We start from the raw sequence: 11,321 nt of genomic DNA on the forward strand, positions 1-11,321 counted from the left end.
CCTGGTGCAGGGCCAGCAAGTGGCATGGTGGTTAAGTCACTGGGCTCCCATGTGGCAGACCCCGATTCAAGTCCTGGACTTGGTGGCTTGGTTTCTCACTTTCTCTCTCTCTCTGTCTATATCTGGTGTACACACTTGACCTATAGCCAATTAGATAATAATAATAATAATAATAAATGAAATAAAATAATTTTTTTAAAAAAGAAAAGAAAACATGCCAGGCACATGTGCATGTGTGCCCAAATTCCCAACAGAAGAAAGGAGAAAAAGAGATTGTATTGTGGCCATCCCGCCTGGGGGGAGGAAGGCTTCCTAGACCCGGGTGGCTTTAAAAGCACACTAGGCACCTGCGACTGTGTGTTCAAAATTCCAATGGAGAGGGACCAGCAGATGGCATAATAGTTACATCTCTGGACTCCCGAGTAGTTGACCACGGTTCAAGATCTGGACCCAGTGGCTTAAAACTCACTGAAGGGTTGGGACCAGCCAATGGTGTAATGGATACGTCGCTGGACTCCCACGTAGGGCTCCCATGTAGTCAACCACGGTTGGAGTCCTGGACCCGGTACTTGAAACTCTGCTGCGTGTGTGCGTGTGCATGCATGCCCAAAATCCTAAGAGAAGAATGGAGGAGAAAAGACTGTGCTGTGGCCATACCCCCGGGAGAGTGGTTTCTTACTTTCTGTCTCTCTCTGTCTTTCCAGCGAGTGCGTGTGCCCTATAACAAAAAATCTGTCTCTTACTTTTTTTTTGGAGAGGTTTTTTCGCTATAGGTCGTGTGTGCTTGTCAGACAGACAGAGAGACAGAGAGACAGAAAGCAAGAAATCACCCTCCAGGGGGGATGGTCACGCCACAATCCCTTCTCCATTCTCCTCTCGGGATCTTGGGTACGCACGCACATGCGCCCGGCGTGAGTTTTAAGCCACCGGATCCGGGACGCAAACTGCGGTCGACTACGTGGGAGTCCAGCGACATAGCCATTACGCTAACTGCTGGTTCCCAAAATCTGTCTCTTTAAAAAAAAAAAAAGCTGGAAGAGTTAGATTGTTCAATTCAATTTCAACATTTATTATCAGGGCCAGCAGGTGGTGTAGTTGAGGCACTGGACTCCCACGTGACCAACCACCGTTCAAGTCTCAGACATGGCTCTCTGTCTCTGGTGAGCAAATGAGCCCTGTAGTAAAATAATGATAAATAGTAATAGTAATAAATAAAATTCTTTTTTCATTTTTTTGAGAGTTTTTTGCAATAGGGTACGTGCGCTTGCCCGAAAGAGACAGAGAGATAAAAAGCGAGGAATCACCCCTCCCGGGGGGATGGCCACGCGGCAATCCCTTCTCCTCCATTCTCTTCTCGGGATCTTGGGCACACACGCACATGTACCTGGTGTGAGTTTAAGCCACCGGGTCCGGGACACGAACTGCATTAGACTACATGGGAGTCCAGTGACATAGCCATTAAGCTAACTGCTGATCCCTACAATTTTTTTTTTTTTTTTGCCACCTTGAGAAGAATTGTTTTTGTTCTAGTAAAAAAAAATAAATAAAATAAAAATTAAAAAAGTCATCCACAATGTTACTGCCCTTCTTATTTAACATTCACATGCCAGTGTCCTAAAGACTTGACACATTTTAACTTGCTTAATCCATAACAATCGTAAGAAATAGATATTGTTCCTGCCACTTTCGAGGCCAGTACTCCAGGTTACAGAGAGGGTCAGTCATCCAGCCGCGGCCGTGCATGTCTGGCAGAATTGAAACCTGAGCACAGGCTGGCTGCAGAGTCCCAGGTCTCGTCTGCAGAACTCCCGTCTCTCGTGCTGCCCTCCGTGGCCTCCAGTTTTAGCAGAGTCCCTTGCATGTGCTTTTCAGGTAAGGCTTCAAGTCCTAGACTCTTCCGTTGCTTTCGGAATGAGCAGCAAGGAAGAGAAGCTCCCTCAGAGGGCCACCACTCACCCACGTCTCTGCCTTCCCTCCTAGGTGCGGTGCGAAGCCATCTTTCTGACTTCAAAAGACACCGAGCTGCCAGAATTGACCACTATGTCGTCGAAGTCAATAAATTAATAATCAGGTTAGAGAAGGTAAATGGTGTTGTTTTCAAGCACGTTTTTTCCCCTCAAGTACAAACTCTCTGGGGAAGAAAACCGCATTTCCACAGCATATGTTAGGTATGTCATATATACCCAGTGTTAAACAGAGCAGTGCCCACGTCCATCATGGTGGTCCGCAGCAGGGATGCGGCGGCGTTCGGAGGGTGTAGTGGGCCGGTCTAGCTTGGCTGGCCCTTGAGGAGAATGGCCCAGGTCGAAAGGCTGAAAGGACCCCCGCCCGGGAAGCTCACTTAGACTGCTGGGAAACTTTTCTTCCTTCTTTCTTTTTTTAATTATTTAATTTTATTTATTATTTTTTAATTTTTTCTTTTGGGGGGTGGGTGAGAGGTTTTTGCTATAAGGTGTTTGCGCTCACTAGAAAGTCGGAGAGAGACAGAAAGAGAGAAATCACCCCCGGGGGGGATGGCCACGCCGCAATCCCTTCTCCTCCATTCTCCTCTCAGGATCTTGGGCACGCACGCACACGTGCCCGGTGTGAGTTTAAGCCACCGGGTCCGGGACTTGAACCGCGGTCAACCACATGGGAGTCCAGCGACATAGCCATTACGCCAACTGCTGGTCCCTTATTATCTTTTTATATGCTTATTATTTTTTAGAGGTTTTTGCCATAGGGCTCTTGTACTTACTGGAGAGAGACCCAGAAGGAGGGAAAGTGAAGAATCACTCTCTGGGGAGTAGCCACTCCACAGTTCTTTCTCCTCCATCCTCCTCCTGGGATCTGAGGCACATGTGCATGCACACACGCCCAGCCGATTCTCAGGCCACTGGATCTGGGACTCAAACCGCAGTCGGCCATGTGGGAGTCCAACTACCTAACCACTGCGCTACCTGCTGACCCATATTATCATCAATTTTGAAATTTTGCTATATGGCACGTGTACTCACCAGGAGAGACACAGAGAGAAAGCGTGAAAGCAAGCTGCCCAGTCTGGAATTCAAACTGCGGTTGGCTATGTGGGAGTCCAGCACCTTAACCACCATGACACCTGTTAGCCCATTTATTTATTTATTTTTAAACACTAGGAAGAGGACTCCCCCCGCCTCCATGAGGCGTGGCCATGCTGCAACCCCTTTTCCTCCATTTATCTCGTCAGGGCCCTGGGCATGCACACACGTGTGGGTCTGTCCTTTCAGCCGCTCGTGGCTAGCTGTGTGGGATCCCGCTCTTTGTGCGGAGCTCAGCTGCTGCACTGGGAGGCCGGCCCCAGGGAAAGGATTTCGCCTTCAGATTCTTCTCTTTTGGGAGTCCCGGGCACAGTCACTCAGGGGCATTGTATGTGATTGCACTCCATGGCCCACAGAGGAGTGGTGACCAGCCTGCCGGGCGTACTCAGCCTGGTCCGGCACGCAGCGCGGGCACCTGATGAACGTCCCTTCCCGTCTGGTGGCCAAGCGCATCCCTGGTAGCACTGGCTGTGTGCGTTGGCCCTAGATGCCTGGGCCGTGCGGTGGCGTGACCACAACCACAGTGCAGCTCTGTGTGCACATGGTACAGCAGCGATCCATGACCGGCTGGGGGCCCGTGGAGAGTCAGAGGCCCAGCTGGCTGTTGTGATGGGGAGCTTAGGAGGAGGTGGGTTTGGAGAAGAAGACTTCCGGATGCAAAGCCAGTACTCTGTCCCATAGGAGATTACTTCGTGACTCTGGGCTGGGCTGACGCCGAGACTGGAGAATGCAGCCAAGCTCTTTGCTGCCCGATTTCTGGGTGGTGGGCCTGCGGAGAGGGGCGGGAATGCCTGCCCTGCTTAATTCCCTGTGGCACTGTTCTCTCCCGACCAGCTCACTGCATTTGACAGGACCAATACCGAGTCTGCCAAGATCCGAGGTAACGTCAGACCTTCCCTCGCGTCCGTTCTGCTTCTACCTTGTTCCCTGCCGAAATCTTTTAAAAATGGTGTGCTATTTGGTTGGTTCATTTTTTGTCTCGTTCTTCCCAAAGCAATAGAAAAGTCCGTGGTGCCTTGGGTCAACGATCAGGACGTCCCTTTCTGCCCAGACTGCGGGAGCAAGTTCTCCCTGCGTAACCGCCGCCACCACTGCCGCCTCTGCGGGTCCATCATGTGCAGGAGCTGCATGGAGCTCATCAGTCTGCCCCTGGAGAGTAAGTGACGGGCAGGGGGGCAGGCCCTGGTCTCCTCGGGGCTGCCACCGGCCAGTCAGGGACGGTGGAGCCTCACTCGTGCCTGCCAACTCCCTGAAGCCCGCTGCAGGCTGCGTGCCGTGCCGTGAGACACAGTGCCTTGTAGCAGGGCTCGCACACTTCTTTTGCAAAAGATAAATAATAAATATTTCACGACTTTGTGGGCCATCCATGGTCTCGCTGACATTTTTTTTTTAACGACTTTTTTTTTTTTTTTGAAGAGATTTTTGCTATAGGGCACATGTGCTCGCGGGACAGAAAGAAAGTGAGAAATTACTCCCCCCCGGGGCATGGCCCCACTGCAGTCCCTTCTCCTCCGTTCTCCTCTCAGGATGTTAGTACTTTCCTTTCTCCCTGAGCTTGATGCCCTGTCTGAGCTGAGGCTCCATCAGCTACATTTGGGGGCACACGCACCTTTCCTCTCCAGAATTTGTTACCCTGCAGCCCTGGGCAGCTGCTGCGGGCGACCCTGCGGGATATGTTGGGGATGTGGGTGTGTGTAAGGCAGTCCCTGCTCATGCTCGGCGTGCAGAGAGCTGTTACGTGGGGGAAGGTGGGAAGAGCTCCCGATGTGTTTCTGCTCTGGGGCAGTGGAGCAGGCTTCCAGGAGGACATGCCATTGAGCTGGGCTTTGGGAAGGGTGGGGGCTGGTTGTTCGGGACCGGGGAAAGGCTGTGCAGGAGTCTCGTAGAGCTCGAGGGTCGTGTCTGAGGCACAGGGACTGTGGAGGAGGGACCTGGGTTGTGTGGCCTTGCCTCCATGGTGAGGACAGTGTTTGACCCGGAGAGGCCGAGGGGCAGGTGCTTTCCCGCAGGCCAGGCGGGGCCCACTCTCCTCCCTGCCCAGACCCACTCCTGTGACTGGCTGCGGGCGGGCAGGGGCGATGGCCGCCCGAGGGTGGAGGTTCACTGCTGCCCGTCTTGCCGTGGTCCACAGATAAGCTCACCAGCGCCAGCAAGGACTCGCTGAGCGCCCACACCAGCCCCAGCCAGTCGCCCAGCAGCGCCCAGGGCTCCCGCCGGGGCAGCATCAGCAGCGTGAGCAGCGTGAGCTCCGTCCTGGACGAGAAGGACGACGGCCGCATCCGCTGCTGCACGCACTGCAAGGACACGCTGCTGCGGAGGGAGCGGCGGCTGGACGAGGAGGGGCACGCCCCGCAGGTCGTGCGACTCTACGAGGTGGGTCTGCCCGCGGCCACCTCCCTGGGGGCCAGGGCATCTCCCGGCCCGGGCGCTGGCGTGGGGAGAAAAGGCTCCTTCCTTCCCCCTTTCTTGCCCACTTGAAGGCAGGAGGTGGAGGCCGTGGTGGCACAGAGGCACAGGGAGTGAGGGCAGTTGCCATGCCGCCCGTGTGGGTGGATCTTGGGGAGGCTAGAGACTGGAGGTGCAGTACACCTTGGGCCAGAACCCTGGGAATCTCATTCGGGAGCTTCAGGATTTACAGGTTTACCCTCCATGTCTGTTCAAATGCCTCAGCCCTTGTTGGCGAGACCCCAGAACACCCCCAGGAGACGCAGACCGAGGGGATCGTGGTGCACTTTCTCCATGGGAACAGCCTCTTAATGGCCAGGAGAGACCAGAGCTCAGGAGCACTAGCGGGGTGGTGTGTGTGTGGGGAGCTGGGCAGGCAGGCAGCCACAGGTCGGGAGACTCATGCAGGACTCGGTGGGGGGGGGGTGTCTGCCCGGTGGCCGAGTGGCATGCTGGCAGTTCTGTAGGTGTGACTCAGTGTGGGCACTGAGGTTCCTGCCCAGGGTGTGAATGAGTCACCCCGCGCTGAGCTGCAGGCGTAGCCGTCCTCCAGCCTGTGCAGCTCCGGGACGCCGCTCTTCTTCAGAGAGACCCTGTGCTTTTCGCTTCCTTGTGTTCGGACGTGTGCCCCAGTGGTGCCTTATGCCAGCTCCTTGCTGTTCCCGGGCAGCACCTGGCAAAGGAAGAGCACAGCGGCTGCTTTCTCTTCTCTGTCTTGGTAGACACAGTCCCTTGTGCCCCGGAAGGTCTTGGTCCTTTCAAAAACATCTAATAAAAGCTCCACACGCACTTTCTTTCCCTTCCGCAAGATTTTCTGTTTATAAAGATTTGTAAATCCAGAAGTTAGTGATAACGATAAAGAGAACAAAACTTGCTCTTTGTATTTTTCCATTTTAGAAAAATGTGTAGGGGCTAGCCCTATGGCTAGTGGTTAAGGGGGCTGGATTCCACATGGCCGACTGCGGTTCGAATCCCGGCCCTGGTGGCTTGAAGAACACATGGGGTGCATGTGCTCGTGTGCCCCAAATCTCAACAGGATGGAGACATGGAGAAGGGATGGCAGCGTGACCACGCCCCCTTGGGGAATGTTCTCTGAAGGGAGACCAAGGAGGTCTCAAGCAGCCTGGCAGCGCAGTCGGACAGCACTGAATGGAAGTGCTGGAAGCCACGTGGCCGACTGTGGGTGGGGATCCCTGGCCCGGGTGACCAGGAACACGAGCACTCACTATCCTGACTGGCTGGAGGGCAGAGGGAAGGGGGTGGATTGCAGCAGGACCAGGCCCCGCCCACCTGCCAGTGCTGGTATCACTGTCTCTCACGAAAGAAACTTTCACGAAAACGTGTGTGTGTGTGTGTGTGTGTGTGTGTGTGTGTGTGCACATGCATAGAGCTGCTTTTCTCTTTTTTTTTAGAGAAATTCTTTTTTTTTTTTTTCTTGGAGAGGTTTTTGCTATAGGGCGTGTGCTTGCCAGACAGAGAGAGACAGAGAGACAGAAAGCGAGAAATCACCCCCCAGGGGATGGCCACGCCGCAATTCCTTCTCCATTCTCCTCTCGGGATCTTGGGCACGCACGCACACGCGTGGTGTGAGTTTAAGCCACTGGGTCCTTGGGGAATGCTTTCTCCCTTGCCCTCTCTGGTGAGCGCATGCCCCCCACCCCCAGCAATTGGGGTAAAGTTTAAAATGGTTAGAGAATGGCCATGTGCAGTACCTCTCTGCCGACGGAGCCTCGTTTCTGTACCCAAAGCATTGCTCACTCTTCTCTCCGTCCTTAGAAATTACGGGTCTGCATGGAGAAGGTTGACCAGAAGGCTCCTGAATACATCAGGATGGCAACGTCGTTAAAGTAAGTGGTCCCTCTGTTTCCAGCCTCGTGCTGTTTCCTGGCACCTTGCACCCGTTCTTCCGTACTGGGATAAACTCGTGGCTCTGACCACGCTTGCTTCTGTGGCTGGCTGAGGAGAGCCCTCTCCGTGTCTGTCAGTGGGGTACACGTCTGGTCATGGGAGCTCTGCAGAGACGTGGCCATCCCCAGCTGCCCTGGGTTCTGAGGTCGGGACGAGCCTCAACGACAGGCACCACTGCGCAGCGGCAGCTGGAAGGAGGTGCGGGAGGTCTTATGCTCACGCCAGGACCGGGGATGCTGTGTCCGGTGGCTTTGAGGCATCAGGCTGACCATGACTGGGACACAACGATGCTCATTGGACCCCCGTCTGCAGCTGCCTTTGCACTGCCGGCCAGCCTGGCACAGTGGTGGTAGGGCCTGCACGGCCTGTAGGGCTGTGTGCTGACCTGGCCTTTATGCAAAAGACTTGCGGTCCCCTGCCCAAGAGCATGGCTCCTGGGGCCAGCAGATGGCATAACGGTTACGTTGCTGGACTCCCACGTATTCAACCGCAGCTCGAGTCCCAGACCTGGCGGCTTAAAAATCATGCTGGGCATGTGTGCGTGCGTGGCCAGAATTCCCAGAGGAAAATGGAGAAGGGATTGTAATATGGCCATCCCCCCGGGGAGTGATTTCTTGCTTTCTGTCTCTATCTTTGTCTGTCTTTCCACTGAGCGTATGCGTGCTATAGCAAAAAAAATACCTAAAAATGGAAGATTTTCGGTTTTCTATTTATGGAGAAATCCCTGTAGGACAACCCCCTCTGCCCCCGTCCTAACAGCTGGATAGCAGCGGCCCCTGCCAGCACGTGCAGGGAGGAGAGGAGCCCCGTTTCTCGAGCCCTCTCAGCTGCCATTGTCCCAGGGCCCCTTCCCATCATACGCTCCTCCTGGGCTGCTCTTCCTTTTCTGCTCACTGCCCGAGCTCCACTTCCCCTCCCTGCAGCTCCCCGCGTGGTCCTTTCACTCAGCGGTTTGGGTGGTGATCGGATGGTACCCCTATGGGGAGACCCTGCCTGGTACACACGGCTCTCCTTCCCTCCTTGGAGTACCAGGACCAGCATCCCCGCCCTGCCCCGCCCCGAACCCCTGCCCGTTGGTCTGAAATTGGAGCAAGGCTGCCTTTGCACTGGATGCGGCTGAAGGGGTGCCCTGCCCATCTGGGCTTGCACCTGGCGCTTCCTCGCCTTGGGTTCCCGGGGCCTTCTCCCTGCATCCGGTGGCTTTCCCGCTCTGTTCCCCTGATGCCCTCAGGGTTCGTGGGCTCCCCCTGCCCCTGCAGAGTGGCATGGCCAAGCGCCTCTCCAGAAGTCTCACTCCTGCTCCTGCAAAGGACCACGAGCCCATTTCCTCCGCTCGTTCACCCTCAGTGGCTGTGCTGAGCCCCACAGGGTCCCACACGCTTTTCGGGGTGCTGGGGCCGTGGGGCTGAGCGGGGCAGTGTGCTCTCGGAGCCCCGTGCCCACGGGAGCACGACTGTGAGCAGGCACCCAGTAGTGGACAGGGCAGCCCCAGGCGTGGTAGGTCCTCTAGCATCAGCAGGCAGCACGGTGGGCTCACCACGTCCTATGATGTCGCCTCAGTGCCGGGGAGACCACCTACAGCCTGGAGCATGCCGGCGACCTGCGAGTGGAAGTGCAGAAAGTCTACGAGCTCATCGACGCTCTGAGGTAGGCTCCCGGGGGCGGAGCGGCGCTGTGGCAAGGTAGGGGGGGGTTGGCATGCAGACCCGGCTGGCTTACCTCGAGCCCATGACAGTGGGCCTGGGTGACAGAGCCTCAGGAGGGTGCCAGCTCTGCCCTTATTGCATCGCAGTAGCTTTTGGTTAAGAATTTCTTTCCTTCCCTCTCTTTCTTCCTTTTCTTCACTTCCTCCTCTTCTCCCTCCTCTGTTCGTTCCCTCCCTCCCTTCTTTCCCCGAGGGCAGCGTCCTTGGCAGGATCTCCTCACGCTGAGATCCTCCCCAGCCTCTCAGCTGGCCAGGTTCGTGGCGTGCACTGCCGTGCCCAGCGCAGGGGGTCGTTTGGGTCACTCCAGGACCTGAGTCTGGGCCCCCACACAGCTCAGCATCACGCAGTGGCACCCCACCCCTTCACCGTTGTGGCCGAGCCGGTTAAAGATTTCAGGTGCTGGTTACTGTGAGGGAACTAGGAGACGGTTGTAGATGCCAGCTGGGTGCCGGCCACTCACTGCTCCCTCACATGGCACCGCGTCGTCCACCAAACTCCCCTGGGAGGTAGAGGGTAGCGTCCCCGTTTTTAAGTTAGAAAATACACCACAGCTCGCAGAAGCGGCAGAGCCAGGATGGACAGCCGGGCCCCGTCTTCCAGTCCACAGCTGCCTTCCACGGTGGCCTGGCTGTTGGCTTCAGCCAGCCCTGAGGTGTGGGGAGTGTGGTGACTCACAGAACTGGGTGAGGGGGTCTTTGCCCTCGCAGACGTGCAGGACCTTTTTGATAACTCATGGCGCCTGGAACAAAATCAAAGTGCAGGTCCACTCTGCAGAGATGAGGAAGAGTTTAAGACAGGGACAGCAGAGCCCTGAACGAAGCGGGGCCATCTGAGAGCCCGACCCGGCACAGCCACGTACGTCGCTCCCGTGGAGCCGGCTCTGCCCGCTTGGTCAGGCTCTCAGTGACCGGGCGTCCGTCATGTGCCGAGGCGCACCGGGGCCTTGGGGACAGCCCACGGAAACACTGCAGCGCTGACCCGCCCACACATCTTCCCGCGTGAAAGCCCGGCTCGCCCTCGCTCCTGAGGCTGACCACCCGGGCTCCGTGCTGTGTTTGCTCCAATTCAGTAAGAAGATCCTAACCTTGGGCTTGAACCAGGACCCTCCGTGTCATCCAAACACTCTGCGGCTGCAGAGGATGATCCGGTACTCAGCCACGCTCTTCGTGCAGGTAGGGCCACCCCGCGGGGCGCGACGTCACACTCGGTCTGTCCTGCCCTTCCGCCTCTCAGGAGGCACACACGCGAGCGGCTTGTCAGGTTTCTATTATGCATTCCTTCGTACTTCAGGTTATAAGTGCCTTTTGCTACATTTTGAGAAAAATCCGGATTTCAGGGAAAAGTGAATTGTATTTATTTATTTATTTATTTATCTTAAGTTTGCTATAGGACGTGTGCTTGCTTGAGAGAGACAGAGAGGGGGAAAGTGCGAGATCACCCCCAGGAGGGATGTCCCCTCGGCAGCTCCTTACCCTCCATTCTCCTCTCAGGATTTTGGGCGGGCACGCAGGCACATGCGCCCAGCCTGTGTTTTTAGCTGCCGGGTCCAGGACTTGAACCACTGTCTGTGCAGTCTTTTATTTAATCCTTCCCCTTTTGTTGGGCATTGGACAGACTCATCTTCAGCTGTTTCCAGTCTCGCTCTGACAGATACCCTGGCTCATAGCGCATCTTCCTCGGGGGCTTTTTCTGGGTCACTAGTTGGGAGGGGACAGCTGATTGTTGAGGGGTGGACCGAGCAAGGTGGGCAGCTCTGGGTTGTATCTTGCCACCGTGGAAGCCCCCTCTGAGGTGGTCACGGTTAGCACCTATGGAGTGCAGCTGACAGAGGGTCTGGTCGGCAGAGTCCTTCGGGTTACCTACCACCGTGTGCAGAGTGTTCAAGCCTTCTGCTTCCCATTCGTCACTACTCCACAGTCGTCATCTCTCCAGTGCCCGCCGTGTGTCTGGCAAGTCCTTAGTGCCAGGCGTCCCGTAGTGACAAAGACGGTCCTTCCTGGTCCCGTAGCACCTGCGTTTATAGAGGGAGGGGCAGTAAACCATCCGTTGTACCGTGTGTGAGAGCAGAAAGTGCCACGGAGAGCCAGTGAGTAGTGGGATTTCCGATGGCCATCCACAGCTAAGCAGGAGGCAGGCCCGCTGGGAAGCCGGCTCTGGCCCGACCTAAGGGTTCGCTCCTTCCCAGCGGCCGGTGGCTACTCTCTTC

At 56.0% G+C, this 11,321-nt stretch overlaps 1 protein-coding gene across 1 annotated transcript in view; it reads left to right on the forward strand.

Annotated features, from left to right (window-relative positions):
* RBSN (rabenosyn, RAB effector) overlaps positions 1-11,321 on the forward strand; it is a gene marked incomplete in the record, with an annotated part of 45,055 nt that overhangs the window by 22,133 nt on the left and 11,601 nt on the right. Inside the window, 6 exon segments of the mRNA XM_014592472.2 lie at positions 3,891-3,936; positions 4,051-4,212; positions 5,188-5,429; positions 7,278-7,348; positions 8,970-9,056; positions 10,185-10,287. Of these exon segments, the coding sequence (XP_014447958.1) occupies positions 3,891-3,936; positions 4,051-4,212; positions 5,188-5,429; positions 7,278-7,348; positions 8,970-9,056; positions 10,185-10,287 (711 nt within the window).

The sequence above is a fragment of the Tupaia chinensis genome, unplaced genomic scaffold (genome assembly GCF_000334495.1).
Source record: "Tupaia chinensis unplaced genomic scaffold, TupChi_1.0 Scaffold000704_1, whole genome shotgun sequence".
In the NCBI taxonomy this organism is placed as follows: Eukaryota; Metazoa; Chordata; class Mammalia; order Scandentia; family Tupaiidae; genus Tupaia; species Tupaia belangeri.